Consider the following 27,115-nt stretch of genomic DNA (forward strand, 5'->3'; position numbering starts at 1 on the left):
TTGGCCAGTCTGAGATTTGGCTTTTTCTTTGCAATCATTGGAACACAGGACTGATGGTTGCTGATAATGGGCCTATGTAGATATTCCATTAAAAATCAGCCATTTCCAGCTACAATAGCCATTTACAACATTAACCATGTCTACACTGTATTTCTGATCAATTTGATGTTATTTTAATGGACAAAAAAATTGCTTTTCTTTCGAGAATTTCTAAGTGACCCCAAACTTTTGAACGGTAGTGTATATGCGATCATATACAAATGTAAACAAGGTTCAAGTCATCTGTAAGCATATGTCATACTCTATAAATGGTGTACAAACATACATAGTGCGTTATGTCACATTTGGCAATTCAACCTACAGTGGGAATTGTCACCCTTTATAGAGTATGACATACGCTTATAGATGATTTGTGAAGCATTTATTTAGTGCTTATGAAGCCTTTGTGAATGCTATATGTTGCACTTTGTTCAAAGTGGGACCGATTTTTCTAGCCATTATACTTTACAACACTGAATCTTCAAAATACTCCTGACACTTTTTTTTTAACGGTTTTCGTAAAACGTTGTTCTAGAATGTAAAAGAAGACTTCCTTTTTGAACATTTAAGTTTTTGTAATGGTGATTTATGACATGTATGCCTGCACTGTAAATACAACATTTATGTTTAAAAGGGGTGGTTAAATGTTAATACCCTTAATGTATTATTTGATTGCCTATGAAAATAAGCCTATCCCTTTATGGTTAGTGGTACGTACTCATATTGCTTCTGATTTGATCAATATTTCCTTGTCTATACATACTGTGTACATTAACTCTTTTTTCAATGTATTTATTTGGTCTGAACAATCAGTCAGTGACACATGACTATTTAATTTGTATTTAATATATCTTTGATTAAACAATCAACTATCAGCATATTTTTCTCAAATTACTTCTAACAACAACAAAAGTATGATCCAATGGCGTGCTGCTTGGATGTGGAGTGATAGACATTTATACATTTCCTATATGTATCAGAAATCATGTGGCAGACATTTTCATTTGCAGTGTTTTTGGTTCACCAATATGCTGAAAATAATGTTAAATAGAGCACAGTTTGTCTTAACGGACTGAAAATGCATTGAAAACAGAATGTACTGTGATAACTTTCTTGTACAGTTGTCAGAAACTTTAAATGTACAGGGGACACTGACCAAGCTGTACTATTTTACCTGTTGAGAATGTACCACTTTGAATTGGTTCCTACCTTGTTTGTTTTAAAGGGAATGTTCAAATGCCTTTAGGTACTAATAAACCCTTTCGGTAACTTTAAAGTGGTTCTATGATTTAATGGGAGGTAGGTGTTATCAAGTAGGGTGGGCTGGGCAAGGCCTGTGAAACAAAACAAAAAACTTGTTCGATATGTTACCATCCATCTTACAAGCCATACAAAAGACAACAGCTATAAAGTAAATAATTTATTGTTTTGTGTTGATTTGAGACTGTCTTGACACACAGTGCAAATTCAAAGTTCCTTTAAGAGTCTTATCAAAGGCATTCTTACAGCAACATTAAATGAGTTGAGGGCATCAGGTTACATGCGTATATATTCTCTACAGTATTTTTGGAATAGCTCACTTAAGCTTAGTTTCTTGAAAGATCATACATGAGTTGATTATAGGTGGGTACTTTATAATTAGGTATTAAATCCACTGTAACTTAAAGACATTCTATGATTACCAGATTTTATGATGAGGGCCAGAAGTGACCTGACAAGGAAGAACTCCTAGTTATGATAAATGCACTGTGATAGAAAGCTAGCTCTCCAGGTAATCTCTGGTAGTGAAATGGGCTGTATCTTAGTCCTGTAGCTGTTCACTGCTTCACTCCCTGGCTACGCTGATGCTCCTCCTCCACAACAATATCTGGCTCTACCTCCGTCTGTGTCTCTGTCTCCTCTTCGCCCTCCTCCCTGTACACGTGGTCTGGGTCTGCCGCTCCCTGGATCTCCCTGGGGCCGGCCTCCAGGCGGAACAGGGTAGGGACGCGGCCCAGGATGGGGTTGGTCTCCTGCAGGCCTGAGATCCATTGGTTCAGGGTGGCCTGGTCTCCCTGGCTTGTCATACACATGGCGAACACCGGCCCTTCATCCACTGCAGAAAACAAAGACGTATACGGTCTATCACTTACTGTACACCACTGCACCTCACATAATGTCCTGTATGAATTATTACAGCTGTGCCCAGCATTAATTTAGTTTGTGAGATATCTAAAGCTTTGTTGAATTGAACTCATTAGTTCCTAGGTGTTTTATCTTACCGTCTTCCACGTCGAAGCTGTCTTCTTCCCCCATGTCCCGGTCCAAGTCCAGGTCCAGCTGAAGAGGGTAGTCGAAACACCTCTCAGGATCGTACGGCTCCTCCACCTGACAGGCAGAAAACAGGTACGCTAATAAATCAACCGTTACTGCTCAAGGTACAATAAAACAAAAACATACAATAATGCTATTGCAATAGTATGGAACAGATACTACTTAGGCAATATTCATAATCAAAATTATAACACTGTAAATGCTACCGTTAAAATATACACCATTATTTACAAATATACAATGTTATCATCCCTTTGGCTTTGACAGAGTTGCACAGGGTCTCCCACCTTCTCCTCAGGGGGCAGTGGGTCAGCCCTGAGTATGTAGTAGTAGACACAGATCTTTCTCAGCCACAGGGGGAAGGGGCCCTCCACAAACACAGGCCTGTTGGGGTTATGTTTAGCCAGCAGCTCCATCTGGTCTGGGCTCTGGATCCCTAACACGGGGGAAAGAGCAGAGAGGTAGGAATTAACATTGAGAGAACAGACACTCCGTTTATCATATGTTTGCATCCTCTAATACAGGGGTGTCAAACTCATTCCTTGGAGGGCCTAGTGTCTGCTGGTTTTTGGTTTTTCTTTCAATTAAGCTCTAGACAACCAGGTGAGGAGAGTTCTGTACTAATCAGTGACCTTAATTCATAACTCAAGGACAAGGGAGGAGTGAACCTGCAGACACTCGGCCCTCCGTGGAATGAGTTTGACACGTGCTCTAATATCATTGTTAACCTAAATATTTGCTGACCACAAAATACGAGCTATATCAACTGAAAACCCTGCAACTAAAGAGAATCGGAGAAAACCTTGGATTTGGATCAGAGTTTGTATGTAAAAGGAGAGGGAACTTTGATTATCTACCTACGATGTGTGGAAAGGTGATCTCCTCTCCTGACTCAGAGATGTCGGTACAGGGCATCTGGTAGACGGTGACCTTAGCGTCCAGGTCGTTGGCGATGCGGTTGAGACTGAGGCGGGCCAGATCTACAGGATCCTCAGGGAGCTGCAGGGGGACGGGGAAGGGGTTGGCATGCTTGAACTTGGGGAACCAGTACATGATGCGCTGGTACTTCCTCATTGGGTGGCTCTTGTCCCCGAAGATCTGGACAATCAGGACCTTACTCTCGACGTTTGGCATGATACCTGATGACACAATTTTTTAAAATGAATGACAAAAAGGGGTCTGTCAATAATAATACACTAGCTACTTATTTTAATGGTTTGAGAGACACTGTTCTGAAAAACTGTTGGCCAAATCTCTCACTCACAAGCTCCCTCCCCACCCACCATAGTTCTCCATCTGTTCCAGCAGTTGCACCCCACACTCCTGCTGTCGGGGGTAGTGGTTGAACATGCGCTGGATAAAGTTCCTTGGCACAAACACCTCCTTGGGAAAGACATCCAACAGCTTGTTGTAGACTGTAAGGTCCCGTTCCACACCAAACTCTGGCATCTTCTTCAAGGCTGCGTATATGAACTCTACGTGACCCCGACGCCGTATGTCCCTCTTACGGAAGACATCCACCACTCTGTTGAAGGTGGCCTTAGTCTTGGCCTCCCTGGCCACCCTCTCAAACAGGTCATCATGAGTGATCAGTGACTTGTCCTTCTTAATTCGATCCTCATGCTCTTCACCTGGGTTTGTGGGTACGGGCTGGCTCTTATAACATCCAGGGCTGCCATGGAAACGCCTGAGTGCCTGTTGATGACGAGGAAATACATTGACGAGGAGATACAAGCAGTCAACATAGTTCAACAAAATGCATAAAAAGGGTAACTTGATATCGTAGTCATCCTAACCCTACGGTTGAGGATAATGATCATCCATCATTATCAACTCAAAACAAACGGCCATGTTGATGTGATTACCTGGGAAACTTCATAAGGGTTTCACCCTTGGTCCCTTTCAGACAATTTTTTGTGCAGTGTGAAAACTCCAAAGGAACTCAGACCCCTCAAAAGAGCCCCTGAAGCGAACTGAACTGAGACCATCTCGAAAGGTGCTCTGAGTTCAGTTTGCTTGAATTTCGCGGTCCGGTTGCCTTTTTTAGGGCAATGTGAACACAAAGCTCCCCAGGTTCGCTTGTGATTATTCCCACACCACACACTAGGCTACTGCAACACCGTTCCCCTGCCATAACCCCTCACATTGGTGCCACAAAAGAGAGAAGATGATGATGATGTGCAGGTTTGCGGAAAAAACGTGTGCTGTTTTTTTGGACATTGATTAACGATTTTCAAGGATGCACAGAAATTCCCAAAAATGTGGAGCTCTTAGTTCAAGATTATTTGTTTGCAATATGTGATCTATAGTATAGGCTAAGAGAGCTTAATAAGCTGTTTATTCGATTGTGGGGTTTGAATAGTGTGAGAAGACAACATAATTCATGAGAATCACAACAGGGTACAAAATCAATTCTAGCTCTTAAAGGGGCAGTAGCCTACATTGGGTGTAAAATGTTCAATTACAGCATTATTTAATCTGCAGTTATTCTTCTGCCATTTATTCTGTTACCAATAATATTGACATGTTAATATTATCTTCTGATTACAATTATGTCTAATCTTTTAAATAAATGCAATCTATTAGCTTCCAAAATTCAAGTAGGTATAGCTAGCTGTCCGTTCTGAAGGAATGGTTTGTCCTACACTTTGTAAAAACCCAGAGTGCATTGAGTGAATTTTGGGAAAAGATATTGGTTCCATTCTAAACATAGCAATTATTAGGGATTTATTATTCTCCTAAACTAATGGGATGACTAACTTAGAAAGAATGCATTCTTGACTGGGCTAATGTAGGCTGTGACACCTGGAAGGCTGTGATTGATGTGAAGAGAAGATAAGGATTGTGTCTTCAAATGCTAGACTATAATAGTTCATTGTGATGTATGAGTCTTCCTTTGACATGGGAATGATGTCTAAGGGAGCTGGCTCTTCTCACTATGACAGGTTGTTATGATAATCTTGTGCCTGCCTGAAGTGTGTAACAAATGGCGCCGAAGAGATGAGACCAACCCCCTGCATCAACGGATTGGCTGAGATAGTTTAAACCACACTCAAGTCTTTACTCTAATTGGCCAGCAGAGAAGTGGGAAACTTCCTCTGTCTAGTATTTGGGTATTGTTTTTGGAGCAATGTGTTAGTTGTCTGGAATGTCCTGCGAGGCATATCAGAGAGCCCGTATATACGAAACATCATATTTACCATTGAAGGTTTTTGCATTAATTAAAATAACTAGTATACCTTAGAAGTCGTGTTGACCTCTTTTGTTCCTGATACCAGATTTGAATTGACGCGACTTTGACACAATGTGAATTCAAAGAGGACTCGAACCACAAAATAGGTGAAGTGAACTAGCTAGAGTTGAGTCCCCATTTAAAGGCAAGGGCAATGTGAATACAAAGAGACCTGAGATCTTTAGCTTCTTCTTTTTTTACCCCCGGAGTTTACTTTAAAGAGGACTATATTTGAAAACAACCCTAGGGAGTGACTTACCTGACCACATGTGTTGTGTACTGTTATTAGGGACAGTGCTGTGGCTGGCTTAAGCAGGGCAGCATTCTGGACAGATGCTCTGACAGAAGGGGCCAGGAACCCTAGACTCTGGAGCCGTAGTAGACAGCGGGCACAGTTCATAGTACATGCATCATGTGGATCCTAAGAGAAAATAGTGACATGATTAACAAGATAAGCAGATGGGACAAATAGTACAGGGACACTTATGAATCTGCATCAATATGAATATTGTTACAACTTGCAAACACATAAGCGTAGTCTGCTGATCAATCTCTGTGGTTTTGAGGGGTGCATGACACGATCATAGACTGTAAAGGAGACAACTGACATACTGAGGAAAGCTAGCAAACTAAGTATTTATCTTCACGCTAGCTATAAGTAGCCATGTTCAATTTATTAATGTGACAGTTCAACTTGTGTGAGACAGAAGCTCGATACTTACACAGGGACGTAAAAGGGTGAGGTTAATCTCCTTTGTATCAAATCTCCTTCAGACATGTCTCTCCATGGGCACCTCCATGTTGAAACCGCTGCGGTATAAGAACCAGAGATACTACAGAAAGCATGAGATAGGAATCACATTGGTCAATGAATGGAGAACGTATAACGCCCCACCCAGCAGACTGTCGACCAATCGCGTTCACGTTGTCATGCTGCGTCACGCAGTTGCTAAGCTAATCGTCATGCAAATCCTTTCTCAAAGTCAGGGTATGAGACGAGAAACCTGCCTATTTTTCTCTAAAGTATGTCATGTCGCGATTCAAAAGCTATACGATATTACAGAGAACAAGTTAATTATCTCACATCTCGGAAAATATTTCTAATGTTGTACTTCTTGTTCACGAAATTCATGCTAATGTTGGGTTTTTGAGCTAACGCCCAATTGACTACCATTCACTTCTTGAAGGAGAGCTCTCCTTGTCCCAGAATCACCCAGAATGCAACGCGGGCCCATTGACGACGCATGGGCAACGTACACAATGACCGTTGATACGATCCAATACATTTTCCCATCTCCTCAAAAGTGTTTCTGTAAGAATCAGGCTGCATTTCCTGTTTCAACCGCGTTTTCATTCCCCCATAATAACAGAAACAAGGACGCCGACTTCCGTTCCGCCATCATGTGGGCGTGCAGTACACAAACACGCCACCAGGTGGCAGGAAATCTCTGTGAAAATTAAAATAAATCAGTTGAACAGAACTTTTGGATGACAGGGGGTGTAACTAATAGTTTATGTATACACTAGATGACTATTTGGGGGCACTGTGTTGAAGCCACCTCACCTCCATCTTGGCACTCCCTTGTAAAAAATAATAATTGGAAGCTATAAAAATTAACTTATTAATGTCTACATTCGTTTCTGCCATGTTTATTCTATTACAGACAGTTTTACATTATATTATGTGAGCTAAACACAAATAAAAAATAAAATACAAATATTTACAAACTAAAGTATAATTTTTTTAGATGACTAATGTAACTGTCCCCACTACAACAACAACATACTTAAATACATGTAATTTTGTATATGAAACATTTAATTGAAATACTGTAGATTTGCATTCATTCCTATGGAGGACTGCTCCTACTGGGGAGTGCCAATATGGCCGACCGATGTCTTCAAATCCTCTCAATGGCCAATACATAGCGTCAGCAATCCAGAGTTTATATACATCATTAGGTGTGTTACAAGTTTCAGTAAGGAGCATATTATTACATGCACATGTAGTCGTAGAAAAACAAGCGGATAGTTAACCCATCCTTTTCTTCAGGCGCATATTTTTGGCAATTCTAGTGCATGTGAATCTATTGAGCATTTGCCCACCCGATGCTCAGCTCATTTCCTGGATTTATGTACAGTAAGTATTTGAGTAAATTTTTTAGGCCAATCCTCTCTAGCAACTGCGTACGTTCGTTGCCATGCATGCCTCCTCTCTTTTCTCAAGAAAGAACTTCAGCACGAGTTCCCGAGTGTGACTTCTGACACCCTCAGGTAAAGCAGCGGCATACAGGATGGAAAATACACCAAAAAACAAACTTCACTACTAGAAAACAGTAAATAACTCCTGGACAATCAATCATGGATGGTTCTACGAATAGTCTAGGTAAGTCAAGCATCTAAAATCTTATTTTTAGTCAACTCTTTATTTATTAAATGTTGAGTAGACTACACAGTAAATTGGCCTTGCGTTACCTAGTTTTGATTTTTAAGTGTAAAATGTCTAGTGTTGATGGTGTAAATAAAAATAACATCAGTGTAGGCCCATTGCAACTGTTTTTTAAAATCTCAATATCAAATAATTTCTGCGTAACAATTAAGTACCTTACTGTGATAGTTTTCAATGAAAATTGTCAAAAAGAAACAAAAATAGCTTCTTAGCTAAATGCTATTTCTCAAGCAAGAATTTTGCTGGGACTTCCTGGGCGTGGTCTGAGAGAGGGGCCTAATTGGAGGAACCTAATGGGAGGGATGTGTAACCTGAAAACTAGCTGTTATTGACAGAGAGGAGGGCAAACTCTCAATTAACTTATACAGGCGGTCCAAAAACCCCACCCAGCAAAACAAGCTAACATTTCAGGCAGTCTTTTCAAACACCTCTTAAAGTGCATTATCATAATTTTCACAATTACACAGAATTATTCAAACCTAATGTTTACTAACTGTAAGTCGCTCTGGATAAGAGCGTCTGCTAAATGACAAATGTAAATGTAATGTAAAATGTAATGTGGAAATATATACAGTGGGGAAAAAAAGTATTTAGTCATCCACCAATTGTGCAAGTTCTCCCACTTAAAAAGATGAGAGAGGCCTGTAATTTTTATCATAGGTACACGTCAACTATGACAGACAAAATGAGGAAAAGAAATCCAGAAAATCACATTGTAGGATTTTTAATGAATTTATTTGCAAATTATGGTGGAAAATAAGTATTTGGTCAATAACAAAAGTTTCTCAATACTTTGTTATATACCCTTTGTTGGCAATGACACAGGTCAAACGTTTTCTGTAAGTCTTCACAAGGTTTTCACACACTGTTGCTGGTATTTTGGCCCATTCCTCCATGCAGTTCTCCTCTAGAGCAGTGATGTTTTGGGGCTGTCGCTGGGCAACACAGACTTTCAACTCCCTCCAAAGATTTTCTATGAGGTTGAGATCTGGAGACTGGCTAGGCCACTCCAGGACCTTGAAATGCTTCTTACGAAGCCACTCCTTCGTTGCCCTGGCAGTGTGTTTGGGATCATTGTCATGCTGAAAGACCCAGCCACGTTCCATCTTCAATGCCCTTGCTGATGGAAGGAGGTTTTCACTCAAAATCTCACGATGCATGGCCCCATTCATTCTTTCCTTTACATGGATCAGTCATCCTGGTCCCTTTGCAGAAAAACAGCCCCAAAGCATGATGTTTCCACCCCCATGCTTCACAGTAGGTATGGTGTTCTTTGGATGCAACTCAGCATTCTTTGTCCTCCAAACACGACGAGTTGAGTTTTTACCAAAAAGTTCTATTTTGGTTTCATCTGACCATATGCCATTCTCCCAATCCTCTTCTGGATCATCCAAATGCACTCTAGCAAACTTCAGACGGGCCTGGACATGTACTGGCTTAAGCAGGGGGACACGTCTGGCACTGCAGGATTTGAGTCCCTGGAGGCGTAGTGTGTTACTGATGGTAGGCTTTGTTACTTTGGTCCCAGCTCTCTGCAGGTCATTCACTAGGTCCCCCCGTGTGGTTCTGGGATTTTTGCTCACCGTTCTTGTGATCTTTTTGACCCCACAGGGTGAGATCTTGCGTGGAGCCCCAGATCGAGGGAGATTATCAGTGGTCTTGTATGTCTTCCATTTCCTAATAATTGCTCCCACAGTTGATTTCTTCAAACCAAGCTGCTTACCTATTGCAGATTCAGTCTTCCCAGCCTGGTGCAGGTCTACAAATTTGTTTCTGGTGTCCTTTGACAGCTCTTTGGTCTTGGCCATAGTGGAGTTTGGAGTGTGACTGTTTGAGGTTGTGGACAGGTGTCTTTTATGCTGATAACAAGTTCAACCAGGTGCCATTAATAGACGTAACGAGTGGAGGACAGAGGAGCCTCTTAAATAAGAAGTTACAGGTCTGTGAGAGCCAGAAATCTTGCTTGTTTGTAGGTGACCAAATACTTATTTTCCACCATAATTTGCAAAGAAATTCATAAAAAATCCTACAATGTGATTTTCTGGATAATTTTTTCTCAATTTGTCTGTCATAGTTGACGTGTACCTATGATGAAAATGACAGGCCTCTCTCATCTTTTTAAGTGGGAGAACTTGCACAATTGGTCACTGACTAAATACTTTTTTCCCCCACTGTATATGTGGTCCTCTGTAGCTCAGCTGGTAGAGCACGGCGCTTGTAACGCCAAGGTAGTGGGTTCGATCCCCGGGACCACCCATACACAAAAATGTATGCACGCATGACTGTAAGTCGCTTTGGATAAAAGCGTCTGCTAAATTGCATTTTTTAATTTATTTTATTTTATTTTATATAAAACACAGGACAATTACATTTTTGACTGCGTTGCCCCTTTAATAACCAGAGTTGAACCAAAACCACGGCCATCATTATCATATTTCCCAGCATACTCTATTGCAGGTAGATTTTTTAGAATTGTTTGTTTCAATGTCTAGGCCTATGTTTTTGCATGCGCATTGATTAATAAATTATGCTACTCAAATATAAATGACACCATTTTCTAAACTAATCCTATCTGTTACTAGGCCTTATTGCACCCATTACTGAAACACTTTAGATGATTTAGGTAGTCTAATACACTGCATGACCAAAAGTATGTGTACACCTGCATGTCAAACTTCTCATTCCAAAATCATGGGCATTAATATGGAGTTGGTCACCCCTTTGCTGCTATAACAGCCTTCACTCTTCTGGGAAGGCTTTCCACTAGATGTTGGAACATTGCTGCGGGGATTTGCTTCCATTCAGCCACAAGAGCACTAGTGAGGTTGAGCACTGATGTTGGGCGATTAGGCCTGGCTCGCAGTCGGCGTTCCAATTAATCCCAAAGGTGTTCAATGGGGTTGAGGTCAGGGCTCTGTGCAGGCCAGTCAAGTTCTTCCACACCGATCTCGACAAACAATTTCTGTATGGACCTCGCTTTGTGCACGGGGGCATTGTCATGCGGAAACTGGATCCTTCCCTAAACTGTTGCCACAAAGTTGGAAGCACAGAATCGTCTAAAATGTCATTGTATGCTGTAGCGTTAAGATTTCCCTTCACTGGAACTAAAGGGCCTAGCCTGAACCATGAAAAACAGCCCCAAACCATTATTCCTCCTCCACCAAACTTTACAATTGGCACTATGCATTGGGGCAGGTAGCATTCTCCTGGCATCCGCCAAATCCAGATTAGTCCGTCGGACTGCCAGATGGTGAAGCGTGATTCATCACTCCAGAGAACGCATTTCCACTGCTCCAGAGTCCAATGGCGGCGAGCTTTACACCACTCCAGCCGTCGCTTGACATTGCGCATGGTAATCTTAGGCTTGTGTGCGGCTGCTCTGCCATGGAAACCCATTTCATGAAGCTCCTGATGAACAGTTCTTGTGCTGACGTTGCTTCCAGAGGCAGTTTGGAACTCAGGAGTGAGTGTTTTTACGTGCTACGCGCTTCAGCACTCGACGGTTAAATAAAAAAGTAATTTGCATCATCAGCATATTGAAACATAGGTTGTTTATTAGCTTTAAGAGTATCCCCTACCACGATGCATGAACCCATCAATAACCCCAACATCTGGGCCCCAAATGAACTCAGCATTGTTTTAAATGGGACAAAAAGTCAGTCAGTGGCTGTTATACTAATTGTTCATGCCTCCTTTTTGCATTGGCATTGGTTATGCTAGCGCCTTGACAATGAAACTTTTACTGGTTCTATAATGTTGGAGTACAATGGGAGCCATTGTGGCACATCTGTTACTGTCCCACCTCATGTGCTGATGTTTTGTTTACCGTCTTGTAAAATGGTGGGTGGTTAGGCACACAGGGGAACAGTCAACATCACGTGGACAAACGCCCCGTTAGCATCTGTGGGCAAGGCCTGTCTGTCAGTGTGTCTCACTGACTAGAATATGTCCCCGTTAGCACAGATCTAGGATCAGCTCATCCTACAGCAATCCTAACCTCAACCATTGAGGGCTTAAGAAGCAAAACTGCCCTCAGATCAGCGCTATGTGTTATTCAGTAAGCAGGATTGGGATGTCAATGTCAGCGAGTTTACATTCAGGGGTCATTGTCATTGTCTGCCTCTGTGGGTGTTAGGCTGAACTGTCCATCAAATAACTGGCATCTCTATGTCTCTCTCCACAGCAAGCTGACACTCCCATGCTGCTCAGTCACCAATCACAAATCAATGCTGACGAGGGTCTGAGAACTTGTCAATGTCAGATAGCTTGCTGATATCTGTACCGCTTCATTCGATACTGCATTTTCATTGCAGTTCATAATTGTGTTTCTTACAAATATCAAATCGGTTCATTGTTCTGACAAGATTTGTGTCCCAATCCCTTGAGTACCCTAAGCTGTTACATTAATCACCCATATGTAACCGGTGTGAAATGGCTAGCTAGTTAGCGGTGCGGGCTAGTAGCGTTTCAATCGGTGACGTCACTCGCTCTGAGACCTTGAAGTAGTTGTTTCCCTTGCTCTGCTAGGGCCGCGGCTTTTGTGGAGCGACGGGTAACGGTGCTTCGAGGGTGACTGTTGTCGATGTGTGCAGAGGGTCCCCGGTTCAAGCCCAGGTAGGGGCGAGGAGAGGGACGGAAGCAACACTGTTACACATATAAAGCCTAAATCTACCGTAAACATCGAAAGAACTCCACTTCAGAAATGTTTAAATTGAAAGAAAAAAAGGTAGGTTCTTTTAACACAGTTGATTATATCCAGCAGCTCTTTGCACTACCATCCTCTGTGTGTGAGATCATACTGGTATTTCTGTAAGATTTATGCTGCCTGTACAAACAGTCAACAGAATACTTCATAGCTTTGTTATCTGCAAGCAAAGCAAGTATGGTCTTGCATAATTTCCCTCTGATTTAGTCTTGGCATCACAATCAGCTCAGTGACACAGTGTTGACCCCAAACAGCTCAAGAAAAATCTCCTCGGGCGTTTAGATGTATATTTTTAGATCGCTTAGATCCTCTTAATCTTGTGTTTAGCCTCAATATTTGCGACCAATATTTAATCTTCAGCTAGTATCAAATACAGAGCATTATATGGTAGGCTTTAGTGAGGATGTGTTATGGATTGATGAAGATGAAGGTCCACAGTTACCACTATTCAATCAGACTATTCTACTCTGAATTCTCTCATATGATAATAAGGCCTGATTGTAAAGAAGAGTTTTCTGTTGAACTTTGGACAGAGAGATATAGCAGCAGGCGGTATTCATTTCCCTGCATATATTCTCTCATGCGGGGTGAGACAGTGAGAGTGTTCTACTGTGATATGTCTGTCTGTTTCGGTTCAGTGTGATGAGTTAGACTGAAGACGGCATCGCCCACCACCCGTGCAGTACAGTACGGCACAGGATGTGTTGTGGTGGCGACATGCTCGTGATCACACGGGTCCCGGGGACAGGTGACGGGGACGGACGCTCGCTTTGGGTGGTGATGCTGCCACGGCGGTGGGGTTCACAGGAAAGGAGCTGACAGAGGGTGGGGGAACTGTGGGAAGAGGCTGTGTGTGTGTGTGTGTGTGTGTGTGTGTGTGTGAGAGAGAGAGAGACTCTCAACCAGCTGTCACTGCTGACTCTTCTGAGAGTCTGGGTTGGAAAAATTATGATAAATCAAATAGGCCCAAAATATTAAGGTGACCTTCTAGAAATATAGGAAATGGACTTTGATACAGCAAGATATGGATAAAGTCTAATTAGAGAAGACAAAACATCTAAAAACATAAAGATAGAGACGATAGCGTCCCCATAACCATAAAACCACTGCCTTGACACCAATTCAAACTTCCATAAAAAGTACCTTTTCCTTGAATGTTCTTCAAAAAGTCAGCCTGGGCAAGAGTGCCTTTTGAGAGGGAGCTGAGCAAATTGATTGAAATTCTCCAAATTGGATGAGAAAGGTAGCGGCTTGGGCACATGCAGTCTGAACAAAGAGTCTGTTTTCTCTGTCCAAACCGCTTGGCTCCTCACGGAACAGCCCTACCGCCTACCGCCCACAAGACCTTAGATGACCCAGGCCACTCAGCATAAGTAAGTGATAGTGAAATTGACTACTAGAGCAACATCCTGGAAGGTTATAAACTAGCCAGAAACCTAACCTAACCTAACCTCACTCAAGTCGTTTATCAGTCTATCATCAATGATGGTTCTGATGTTTCTTTGTGATATGGCGTCATTCTCTGTACAAACATTGGCTTAAACTGAGCTCTTGAATAACAATTTGTTGTGGCGTTGTTTGAATTTCTCACTCAATTACTGTCTTTCAGTCACTATCATGAAGTCAGTATAAAGACAGTGGAGAATATTGTTTTCATTTCCTACCAGTATTGTCATTTATCAGCGTATCATCATTGTGATGGTTCTGATCTGTCTTTGTGATATGTCAGCCAACCCTAGACAAACATTGGCTTAAACTGAGCCCTGGAATGATCATTTGTAGTTCAAGTTTCTCACAGTCTTTCAGTCACTGTCATCAAGTCGGTATATAGACTTAATGGAGAATGAAGTTTTATATTTTACTACTGCCAGTGTGGCATGGGTATGCTTCTGCAAGAAAAACTATTTTCAGCTTTGTTGATTTAAAATGGATTGAAAGAGAGTGGAGAAAGTAAGAGAGACAGAAAGCCATATATATATAGAGAGAGACAGACAGGAAAAGCCAGAGAGAGAGACAGACAGACAGGCAAAGCCAGAGAGAGAGAGAGGGATGAATAGAGAAAATGAGAAAGATGTGAGGAGCAGAGCGGCTCCAAGAGACCACACTCCAATTCAGCTCTCTAGCTGTCGCCAACTCTTGATTGCTTCAAGCCCCATCCAGTCCAGCCATTGTGAATATGTTGTGAATCTCTCCTCTCCAGCTTCCACTTCTGCTAAACTAATGTGACTCACCCTCAGGCCAGTTGTAACGACTACAAGAAGAGAAGCAGGGAAATGTGTAATAGCAGTGTGTGCGTGCGTGCCCACGTGTGTGGTTGTGTACGTGGATGCTTGTGTGTGTGTGCATCTGTGTGTTTATGTGCGTGCATGCATGCTTGTTAGGCTTTACACAGGAAGCCCAATTCTGATCTTTTGGCCAATTATTGGCAAAAGAGCTGAGAGATCGGGATTGGGCTTCCTGTACACTTAGCCTCAGTGTGAATGTGACCGTGTGTGTGAGCAAACAACCCTCTCTGGTTCTCTTTAACAAAGTACAGCATTATTGCGCGGGAAGAAAGGAAACATATTCCCCTATTTCCGTTCTCCTCCTGGACATCCTATTCCCATCTGTTGCTCCGGCTCCCGTTCACAACTGTAAATAGCATACCTCCCCTAAAAACAGACCAAGAACACAAACCTCTAATTACTTCCTGATGTGTTCAGGAGTGCTATTGGCTACGTTCTTGAACATCACCCTGAAAGTCAAAGGTGGCCTGTGGCTAGGACTGCAAGTTCTTGAATTTATGCCTCATCACGAATAAATGCATAGTTACAAGGTACACTATAAATACAAAAGTATGTGGACACCCCTTCAAATTAGTGGATTCAGCTATTTCAGCCACACCCATTGCTCACGGGTGTATAAAATCGAGCACACCGCCATGCAATCTCCATAGACAAACATTGGCAGTAGAATGGCCTTACTGAAGAGCTCAGTGACTTTCAACGTGGCAACGTCATAGGATGCCACCTTTCCAACAAGTCAGTTTGTCATATTTCTGCCTTGCTAGAGCTGCCCTGGTCAACTGTAAGTGCTGTTATTGTGAAGTGAAAATGTCTAGGCGCAACATCGGCTTAGCCACGAAGTGGTAGGCCACACAAGCTCGGTTGCAACACTCACTACCGAGTTCCAAACTGCCTCTGGAAGCAACGTCATCACAGGAACTGTTTGTCAGGAGCTTCATGAAATGAGTTTCCATGGCCGAGCTGCCGCACACAAGTCTAAGATCACCATGCGCAATGCCAAGTGTCGGCTGGAATGGTGTAAAGCTCGCCGCCATTGGACTCTGGAGCAGTGGAAACGCGTCGTTCTCTGGAGTGATGAATCACGCTTCACCATCTGGCAGTCCGACGGACGAATCTGGGTTTGGCGGATGCCAGGAGAACGCTACCTGCCCCAATGCATAGTGCAAACTGTAAAGTTTGGTGGATGAGGACTAATGGTCTGGGGCTTTTTCATGGTTCGGGCTAGGCCCCTTAGTTCCAGTGCAGGGAAATCTGAACGCTACAGCATACAATGACATTCTAGACGATTCTGTGCTTCCAACTTTGTGGCAACAGTTTGGGGAAGGCCCTTTCCTGTTTCAGCATGACAATGCCCCCATGCACAAAGCGAGGTCCATACAGAAATGGTTTGTCGAGATCGGTGTGGAAGAACTTGATTGGCCTGCACAGAGCCCTGACCTCAACCCCATCGGACACATTTGGGATGAATTGGAACTCAGACTGCAAGCCAGGCCTAATTGCCCAATATCAGTGCCGACCTCACTAATGCTCTTGTGGCTGAATGGAAGCAAGTCCTCGCAGCAATGTTCCAACATCTAGTGGAACGCCATCCCAGAAGAGTGGTGGTTGTTATAGCATCAAAGGGGGACCAACTCCATATTTATGTCCATCATTTTGGAATGAGATGTTTGACGAGCAGGTGTCCACATACTTTTGTTCATGTAGTTTATCTTACAGTAACTCTTCTTTGCGAGTGCAGACCTACCTGCAACAATGCATTCTGGGACTGCAAGTGCCCAACTGTACCTTTGTACCTGCCAACTGTACCTGCAAGTGCCCAACCGGGCCCAACTGTACCATTTTAAAAATGGCTAAGGTCTCTCACCCAGTTGTTATGGTGAAAACGTTATAGGCGCCACACCCACTGGTTGCTGTAGGAGTGTTATGCTAGATCCTGTTTTCCATGAAAAATGTACTCAGCACACTAGTTTTATAGGTACATGTATTGAAATGGAGCTCTTTATTATGGGTTTTATTAGTGGTGGCAGTTTTAATGGTTAGCATTAGCAACAGCAGCTGTAGGGCTATCAGGAGAGGGCTAATATTACAAGGCTAACCTTACATACAGTATATTGGCATTCATTTAATTGCTGAAAAATTCTGCCCACGTTCTTGGCTACATCTTTCATACCCCCCTATGACTCATAGAAGCCATGTTTGCTTAGATCAGACCTGTGATTGTTGTCATGAAATACTAGTATGGCTTCTTTCACCACAGATAATGATAATAATAGTGTACTTAATTTCTGTGTTCATTAAAATATATTAACGATAATGTTCAAAGCCCTATGATTCAGAGGTGCAGGCCCACACAATCTGAGGTAAATCAAGACACACTCTATATTATACACACACTGTCATACAATGTTTGTCCGGTGCAAAGTTTACGTGAGTCATTTGTGTATGAAGTTAAGCCTCTTTCCTGCACAAACACTGGGGTTGTGGGAGTGTTGTTGCCTCATGAGATTTTCTTTGTTCATGTGTTTGGCCTGAAGTTAGGATGTGTTCATCATTCTGTGTGTGTGTGTTAGTGGTGCGCGGGTCAGCTGTCTTTTCACCCGCACCCGCCCGCAATTGCTAATAACCCATCCGCAACCGCCCGACTATACAGTACATTCGGAAAGTATTCAGACCCCTTGACTTTTTCCACATTTTGTTACGTTAGTCTTATTCTAAAATTGATTTAATTGTTATTTTTCTCCATCAATCTGCACACAATAGCCCATAATGACAAGGCAAAAACAGGTTTTTATAAATTTGTACAAATTTATAAAAAATAAACTGAAATATCACATTTACATAAGTATTCAGACCCTTTACTCAGTACTTTGTTGAAGCACCTTCGGCAGCAATTACAGCCTCGAGTCTTCTTGGGTATGACGCTACAAGCGTGGCACACCTGTATTTGGAGAGTTTCTCCCATTCTTCTCTGCAGATCATCTCAAGCTCTGTCAGGTTGGATGGGGAGTGTCACTGCACAGCTATTTTCAGGTCTCTCCAGAGATGTTTGATCGGGTTCAAGTCCGGCCTCTGGCTGGGCCACTCAAGGACATTCAGAGACTTGTCCCGAAGCCACTCCTGCGTTGTCTTGGCTGTGTGCTTAGGGTTGTTGTCCTGTTGGAAGGTGAACCTTCACCCCAGTCTGAGGTCCTGAGCGCGCTGGAGCAGGTTTTGTATCATGGATCTCTCTGTACGTTGCTCCGTTAATCTTTCCCTCGATCCTGACTAGTCTCTCAGTCCCTGCCGCTGAAAAACATCCCCACAGCATGATGCTGCCAACACCATGCTTCACCGTAGGGATGGTGCCAGGTTTCCTCCAGACGTGACGCTTGGCATTCAGGCCAACGAGTTCAATCTTGGTTTCATCAGACCAGAGAATCTTGTTTCTCATGGTCTGAGAGTATTTAGGTGCCTTTTGGCAAACTCCAAGCAGGCTGTCATGTGCCTTTTACTGAGGAGTGGCTTCCGTCTGGCCACTCTACCATAAAGGCCTGATTGGTGGAGTGCTGCAGAGATGGTTGTCCTTCTGGAAGGTTCTCCCATCTCCACAGAGGAACTCTGGAGCTCTGTCAGAGTGACCATTGGGTTCTTGGTCATCTCCCTAACCAAGGCCCTTCTCCCCCGATTGCTCAGTTTGGCCGGGCGGCCAGCTCTATGAAGTGTCTTGGTGGTTCCAAACTTCTTCCATTTAAGAATGATGGAGGCCACTTTGTTCTTGGGGACCTTCAATGCTGCAGAAATGCTTTGGTACCTTTCCCCAGATCTGTGCCTCGACACAATCCTGTCTCGGAGCTCTACGGACAATTCCTTCGACCTCATGGCTTGGTTTTTGCTCTGACATGCACTGTCAACTGTGGGACATTATATAGACAGGTGTGTGCCTTTCCAAATCATGTCCAATCAATTGAATTTACCACAGGTGGACTCCAATCAAGTTGTAGAAACATCTCAAGGATGATCAATGGAAAGAGGATGCACCCGAGCTCAACTTCGAGTTTCATAGCAAAGGGTCTGAATACATATGTAAGTAACCTGTTTTCGCTTTGTCATTGATGAGGATTTTTTTTTATTCAATCCATTTTAGAATAAGGCTGTAACGTAACAAATTGTGGAAAAAAGAGAAGGGTTCTGAATACTTTCTGAATGAACTGTATGTGATAGGCTAATGTGAAAATCTGTGTCCCACACCCGACCCTAACCCACTAATATAGAAAATGCGCTGCAGGCTACAGTCAGAGACAGCGGAACTAATTTTTTGACAGGGGGTGCAGGATTTATTTTGCCTGATTTAGATATGTTTCTGCTTATAATTTCCGACATTTTGGTAGGCTATTTTTTGTCAACTATAATTAGATACATGTAGCTTCTCTTCTGTCATTATATGTTACCCTAGAAGACTAAATAAACTCTTGCTCACCAAAGTAATATCATAAATTGATAGAATGAATGCTTGAATTTAGTTGTCATCGGTAAAGTTTTCTGTCATCTCTGCGGAACAAAGACATTTAGAGACCGGGGAGAAAATGCAATAGGCTAACAAAATAAAACTGGAAAGATTTTCTGTGCAAAATCAGTTTGACTGGTTGTAAATAGAAAGATAAGATTTCAGTTTGGCTTTGATGCGTATTTTATGTGGTTGAAATACTATCAGCTTTCATGTGCTAATAAAGATAGCTAGCACCTCAGGAGGTTGGTGACACCTTCATTGGGGAGGACGGGCTTGTGGTTATGGCTGGAGCGGAATCAGTGGAATGGGATCAAAGACATCAAAAACATGGTTTGATGCCATTCCATTTGCTCTGTTCCAGACATAATTATGAGCCGTCCTCCCCTCCGCAGTCTCCACTGATATAGATGGTATCTATATCTGCACATTCGCATTCTCTCAAGATGCTGAAATAAATAAGTCATATTTCTCCACTCCTGTTCCCGAGTCCAATTTTAGCCTCATTTGGTGTATCATTTTACTGCAAGAAATGCCTAATTCTGCAGGAGTTAATATATAGGCTCAGTTTCCATTTAACCCATCTGAACAGTAGGCTACAGTTCCCTTGACGTGCCATAGACCTATTTGAAGTCCCCGTCTTGTGACTTTCGAATTTCCATCCTCTTTTACCACTTCACCAAATCTTTCCAAAACATACATTTTCTGGCCCTCCCTTCTCTTTATTTTCAACTCTCCTTTTGCAGCTTTTCTCTTATTTAAATATACTCTGACATTGAGCTTTTTGCCTCTGTGGTTGGACATTAACTTTTTCAGCCCGTTCCCAAAAGCGATTGGCGTGTAGGCTATTTGGCACCTGATAGTTAGGCCCTAAAGTTTAGGCTCACACTAATGCCACATAGCCTAAAATAATGAAAGAAAATCCTCAGTGTAGCCTATAGATATAAATTGCACAGGAATGAGACATTTATGGATGTTTTACGGTAGGCGATTGTTTTCTCTTTGTTCAACCCGCCACCCACCCGCCCTTCATCCACACAATATTTAATGACCCTAAACCCTCCTGCCCCGCGATTATAACAGCGTGTGTGTGTGTGAGAGAGAACGAGGCTGAGAGAAAGCGAGTGATAGAACGATACTGCATGGAAGAGTGTATCTGCATCGACAAGTGAATAGAATAGATCGTGTTTGAATGCTCCTGTACACACTCCGTTGCATTCTCTCTCCTGTACGTTTCTCATTTCTACTTGGTTTAATTTTTGGCCATTCGTTTTTTAACTTAATGCTTAATGCTTCACGCACAGTTGATCAAGTCAGCTGAGATTTGCCAAAAGAGAGAAGAGTTGAAAGACTGAAAAGGAATCTTGCTGGCTTTTGATTTGGGTTTAAAGCCAGCGGATTGGAGCAGAGGCTAGTTATTGTGTTACAACACAGCTGAGTCCCATAGGCTGCGTTTAGACAGGTATCCCAATTCTGATATTTTTTCCACAAATTGGTATTTTGACCAATCACATCAGATCTTTTCACATTAGATCTTTATCGAAAGTGATCTGATTGGTCAAAAGATCAATTAGTTAGAACATATCAGAATTGGGCTGCCTGTCTAAACTCAGCCATAGAGCCTCACAACCACATTGTTTAGTGTACATTCTGAGATTAGACTTCCTCATTGCACTTCCTATTACCTGTAGGCCACAGAGCATCTACTCTTCACAATGCTGGTGAATATCAATATTCCATAGTGGACATTGTGCCCTAACTCAACCACTTGAGTCAGGTGTTTCCTATCCTTTGTTAGAGTACAGTAGTCTTGCTCTACCGCTAAATTCCAAGCCCTCTTCAAACAAGTGTGTGAAGTCATGTGTGCCTGTATATGTCATCACGACCAAGTTCTTGGAGTTTAACAACAGTTCGCCTGTGATTTATATTGAAAGTGTGGAATTTCAACTGGCAAGAAAATACGTGTAGTGTATCAAAACCATGGCATAGAGTCTAACACACAGTTTTAACCAGAGCCTTAGATATGACTATACAGTATATAGCTATGGTTCTAAAGTATAGACTTAAATGAATCCAAAACGCTTATAATACTGTAATGTTGATATAACTGGAAGATATCCGTTAGCGTCATTCTCCCATTTTCTTCATATTATACTGGGTGAAATTCTCCCATTTCCTTCATATTATACTGGGTGAAATGTCACTGTATTCTTCCATTGCTGTTGTTGTTCTGTCTCTGTGGTGTGTGTCCAGTGAGAGGCCCTGCACACGGTTGGCTCAGTCTCAGTCTGAACACAGACAGCAGAGAGAGTCTCCCTCCCAGCAAGCCTCAAAGACCCCATTGTGTGTGGAGTGAAGCCATGGTTCTGGTCCAGATATTGTGTGTGTGGGTGAATCGAATGAAGGCATCACTGGAATCCCTGTTTATGAAAAGAGAAACAGTCTTGTAGGCCTTAAGGCGAGAGATATTTTCATACTTTCAAGTTGATAAGCCAAACTAGTTCTCCTCTAGTGATGATTTGCATGTTCAGTTGGCCACTGCATTCTTACCCAACCGTTTAAAGTGTTATTGTCGCCTTACAAGCCAAGCAAGGCAAACCGTGAAATGCTTTAAGAGTTCTTAGGAAACGGCTCACCCAGTGCTCAGTAGTAAGTGGGTGAGAGGCACTCAGTCAGAACCACTCCTCTCCGCAATCCTCAATGGGAATAAGCCAACAACAATAACTGTTACATTTTGCTTAACTGCGACAGTGCATTGAGGAGTAGCATAGGGTATACCACCTGCGGTAATAAGGGGTTAAGGAGGAAGAGTAAGTACCAATCTGTGAGTCACTTTCATACCATAAAGGAAACGATAAGCTCCCCAAATTGGATATGATGCATGGAAGGCCTGGGAGAGGAGTAGGAGGTGGAAGAGGAGAGAAAGGAGGGAGGAGGAATAGTAGGTGGAGAAAGAAAGAGGAAGAATGTTGTGGCAGTATTCAGAGTTGAAGTTAACTGACAGTTATGTGCGTCCTCTTGGAACGGACTTGGGAGAATGGAAGCCACACCCACTGGAAGCCAGTTTGTCCTGGTATCGTTATTGCATCACATTAACCCACTGTGCCAGATTCTCAAGGTATATAAACCTCTTGAACCCAGTAGATCGCAGAGCTGTTAAGGCATGTTTGGAACATGATTAATAGTTTTTCATTTGATCCCACAGAAACACTGTTTTAAGTACATCATCAATAGTCTTACAGATCCAAATGCATGATACAGAATATGCAGGCTATGTAATTCAAACAACCATGCATATTGACATTTAAGGTGACTATAGATTACTCTGTAATGTTAAATCAATTCAAACTTTTTTTTCGTAGAACGTTTTACAAAAGTAGACCCAGAGAATCAGTCTATTTATCCACGATCTGGTTCTTAATCAATCAGACAACTTACTCTTTCCCCTGACCCAGAGAGACATAACAGTTTTATGTGACTGCATGGTCATTGGTCAGTCTGGTTACCATAGCAACGCATGTCCAATTTAGGGAGGAGGAAGGATTTCATAAAGTGATAGAAGAAGCAGGGGATTTTCCAACCGGGACCTGTAGACACACACACACACACACACACACACACACACACACACACACACTTTTGTTTTACAATTAATTCCCATTCAAAATCCTATTTTACCTAATTGTAACCCTAAACCTAAAATAGCCTTTTTCTTGTGGGAACCAGCGAAATTGTGGGGACTGGCGAAATGTCCCCACAAAGGACAGTGAAACCAAACCCACACATACATACTGACACACAATAGAACAAATGTTGCCAACCAAAGCAGGAAGTTGTGCAAAAGAAAAGCTTCAGTTGGCTCAGGGTCTGATCATTAGTCACATGACATGTGGATTGTGACACCCTGGAATGCTGTCTTCCTCCCTTTCACCTCTGAGGAAATTTGTTGGAAATGTAAACATACAGGATGATATAATAGTTCCAATCCCAACATGTTGTACACACAGAGAAAGAGTAAGTCTGTGGTGTCTTATTAATAGCCTAACAGATTCAAATCCATTCATTAAACACAACTTATTGATAAACAACTCTTCCTACTGCCATGTCTCGGGAAATTAGCAGGAAACGTGGACATATACAGAATTAGAATGGAAAAGGCAGAGTGCCAACCCATGCACACTACTTTAGAGAAAGTACGTCTGCGGATACTTAACAACCATCTTAGCTAAACCCTTTTCCCCAAACACAACCTGATGATAAACAATTACAACATTCCGCTCCTTTTTTTGCGAGGCTGCCATTGGGAAATTGCAAACGGTTAAAAGAACCAGAAACACATGTTTTAGCTCCTTTTCTCCTAATAGTGTTAATAGTCTCCTGCCTTCTTTTTTTGATAGAAAAGGGACTTAGTTCAGTCAATGAGCAGCATCAAAGCCTCATGAAATTCAAGTATATAAACAATTTCTCTCCAAACTCATAGAAAATGTCATCCTGTCATTTTAAGTTATACACTGTGCTGGATGAGGACATTAATGTTGGCTTCACAGACAGATGGTTGCAGGAGGCCCATCTTCATGCACAATGTAAGTCCTCCTGTCTCTTTGAGGAAGATTTGTGGACTGTTAGCAGTATTTACAACACTCACTGGGGTCATGTCTAACTGTGCCCATCTTTTGAAGTTCTCCCTTCTCTGCAGTTCTTTCACAGTATTCCACCTATACATTGCTACTGCTTGGTTTATACCACTTCTGTGGGAGTTACAATGGGAGTCTACCTTAGCATCTACCAATCCAGACTGTCTAGTTCAATCTAGTTCCATACTATCTCCTGATTGGTTGTCTTGGTCCATCTGCTCAGATGATGTGTCGGCGGGCAGCAGCGCTGAGTACCCAGACAGAGTGTCCATGATGGAGGGGCGCCTTCAGTTGCAGGAAAATGAGATCATTCTGCTGAAGTCATCACTGGCCGACGCGCTGCGCAGGCTCCGCCTCCACGACCAGCTGATCCCACTGCTCAAACAGCAGCTCATCGCAGGTGAGTGGCCAACCATCACACCTTAGATCAGATTACGGTTTTAAACGACTTGGTTTGACTCATGTAAGCTTGTCTACAGTAACAGAAGCCAATAGAATATAATATATTATTATCCCACCCCATGACCATTGTTTTGTGCTGTTTGTTGCATCTATGTGTTCATCCTAAATGTGTGTGATTGTGTCTTATTGTATATGACCTCAGTGAACCCTGCAGCGGCCCGTGTCCTGAACCAGGTCTTCTGCTCTGATGGTTTCTCCAGCTCCCGTAAACTATCGTCCAGCTCAGCCCTGGATGGCACCCGCCACCCTGCCACCAGGTACTGTACCAGCACAGAGGGACTGGGTGGGCAAAGAGTGGGTAGGAGAGACCTATATGAAGACATGGCTCTTAGATTAGCAATGTGTGCAAATAGGGAATTGTTTGTTCAGTCAAGATATTGGATTTATAGCATTCAACTTGTATAGTAAAGTCTTATTAGATTCAGTCTGATATTGTATGATGTTTTATCCTTGTTGATCTCAACTGTACACTGTGTGTGTCTCTAGCCAAGTGGGAAACAACATTGAAGGTGAGAATGGTCACTATGGGGACAATGGATCCCTAGCCCCCATGTGTAAGCCCCCTACATATGATCGGGATACCCAGACAGAGCTCACCCCGCTGAGGCAGGACCAGGGGCTAGACAGGGTCCCCCTGGCTCTCACCAGTGACGTCCAGAGCCTCTCCCTGGAAGATGCCCTCCCCAAGGGGATCTCTCTGACCGAGGGGTCCCTGGCCAAGCTCCACCGCGTCCAGGTGCTAGAAGAGGAGGACGAGGAAGTGGAAAAGGACCTGAGCTGGGCGTCTTCTGTAGAGGAGCCCATCCACCCCACCACCATCCGGAGCCTCCAGAGAGTGGACCTCCAGGACCCCAATGGCTCCACGGAGAGCCTGAGTTCAGCCCGCCAGACCCCAATCTCGGGGTCCCCAGCCCCCCCTAAGGACCTGTCCCCCAGCTCCCGGGGTGGACCTCTCTCCACTATCCTGGAGGGCCAGAATAAACCCTTGTGCGTTATCGCGTCCTCCTCCTTCTCCTCTTCTCCATTCATTCCTGCCTGATTGCATGGCTTTTGGGGATAAATCACCTCTTTTTGATCCCTGTCTCCTATTCTCTATGCTTGTGTTACTACAAACCCCCAGTGTCAAAACTCTAATCTAAGAATCAGTTTGTGGTAGACAGTTGACTGGGGAGCATACATTACGTCGTCTCTCCCGCTGGATCCGGCTGCTGTGTTATTTTCCATGTCTTTGAACCAGGGGCTAAATGAGGGTGATTGGGAACATAAGGCCCTTGTGTCTCATAATGACAGACTCATCGTATGCTGAGTGACACGTCCAAGAGAGGCAACACACACAGAATCAGGCACAGTGGAAAATGTGTTAAGGGTCGTGCGGCTCAACCCTGTGTATACAATATTGGTGAATGCTGGGATAAGCTGGGGGCCACAATGAGCGTTTTGCCATGTCAACACCTCTTTGATGTGGGGCTCTAGAATGCAACGTTTCAAAATGGCCGCATTGGCCAAGCAGCAGCCGTTTCACCGCATAGCCATAAAAATGAATAAAACACAGCCTAGTTATGTCTATAACTAAATTTGGTCTTAGCCCAAAGACTGAGAAGTGGTAGCCTAGTTATGCATGTCAGATGAGTAGGGCCCAAAGTTTTTCCCGTCAATGTAATCTGAACAGGAAAAACTCTGGACCATAGTTAAACTCCATGCCCTACAGATAAGACATTGAATCAATGTTAAGGGTTACGTTCAGAACAACTGGGGTTTGCAGTTAAACACAAGTTGAGTAGTTAACACTGTGTAACAGTAACACTGGGGTTGTGTTCATGAATGCACACTAACCTGATGATCAAATCTGAGCCTCACCCTTTAACAGATTTCTCCTCATTCAAGCATGAATTGATTCAGCATGATTTCCTGCATGTGGATATTTAAATGGGGCTTTTCATCTAAGTCAAATTGGTAGATTCTTTTGCTGCTCCATAATCACAAAAGAATTGCTACAGTATTCCTCTGATTGTGTTTGTGTTCTGTGTGTGTGTGTGTTGTTTTGAATGCTAGTTATGACTTGGAAGAGGCCTATTGCTGATTGATAGCATATGTTTCAGTTAGATCTAGTTAGCTCTATCATGCCACACCATGAGAACGAGTGGTACTATGAATGTGAAGTCATATCCAGAACCAAACAGTAATATGAACTAGGCTATTCAGTTACATTACATACTTAGATACATTATGTAGACAGTATTTGTATGTGTATAATCAGTAGGAGCCACAGGCTTCAGGGGAAGGGAGTCAGCTGGGTTTCACTTCCTAGTTCTACTTCCTGTTACATACCTCAAACATCCCTGGTCACATGACGAGGGCAATTTCCCTCTGATTATTGAGCACATCATTTCCTTACCAGGAAAATGGTCGTGTGGCTTACAGGGAAACTCTGGCCCGTCATAGAATACACGTTGAAACACTGTCACGATCGTTGAGAGATGGGTCAGACCAAGGTGCAGTGTGGTGTGCGAACA

At 42.9% G+C, this 27,115-nt stretch overlaps 2 protein-coding genes across 4 annotated transcripts in view; one reads left to right on the plus strand and one right to left on the minus strand.

Annotated features, from left to right (window-relative positions):
* Positions 1–1,446: 1,446 nt before the first annotated feature.
* Positions 1,447–6,882, minus strand: LOC311112877 (evolutionarily conserved signaling intermediate in Toll pathway, mitochondrial-like). The gene is made up of 7 exons (XM_084156018.1): positions 6,307–6,882; positions 5,844–6,005; positions 3,636–4,047; positions 3,210–3,491; positions 2,640–2,788; positions 2,301–2,406; positions 1,447–2,134 (listed from the first exon to the last, which is right to left on the minus strand). The coding sequence occupies exons 2-7, from the start codon at positions 5,982–5,984 to the stop codon at positions 1,857–1,859; spliced, it is 1,368 nt and encodes a 455-aa protein (XP_084012144.1). The 5' UTR covers positions 5,985–6,005; positions 6,307–6,882; the 3' UTR covers positions 1,447–1,856.
* Positions 6,883–7,538: 656 nt separating this feature from the next.
* Positions 7,539–27,115, plus strand: part of LOC311113053 (echinoderm microtubule-associated protein-like 3) — a 31,010-nt gene continuing 11,433 nt past the window's right edge. The window contains exons 1-5 of one of the 3 annotated variants that reach the window (XM_084156187.1): positions 7,539–7,724; positions 7,812–7,970; positions 24,364–24,540; positions 24,745–24,859; positions 25,089–25,589. In XM_084156187.1, coding sequence (XP_084012313.1) covers positions 7,946–7,970; positions 24,364–24,540; positions 24,745–24,859; positions 25,089–25,589 — 818 coding nt within the window. In that variant the 5' untranslated portion in view covers positions 7,539–7,724; positions 7,812–7,945. Of the gene's footprint in view, positions 7,971–24,363; positions 24,541–24,744; positions 24,860–25,088; positions 25,590–27,115 lie in introns of all 3 variants that reach the window. The other 2 variants (XM_084156188.1, XM_084156186.1) reach the window with 2 other exon arrangements.

Source organism: Coregonus lavaretus, assembly GCF_964263955.1.
Source record: "Coregonus lavaretus genome assembly, chromosome: 39".
Classification (NCBI taxonomy): domain Eukaryota; kingdom Metazoa; phylum Chordata; class Actinopteri; order Salmoniformes; family Salmonidae; genus Coregonus; species Coregonus lavaretus.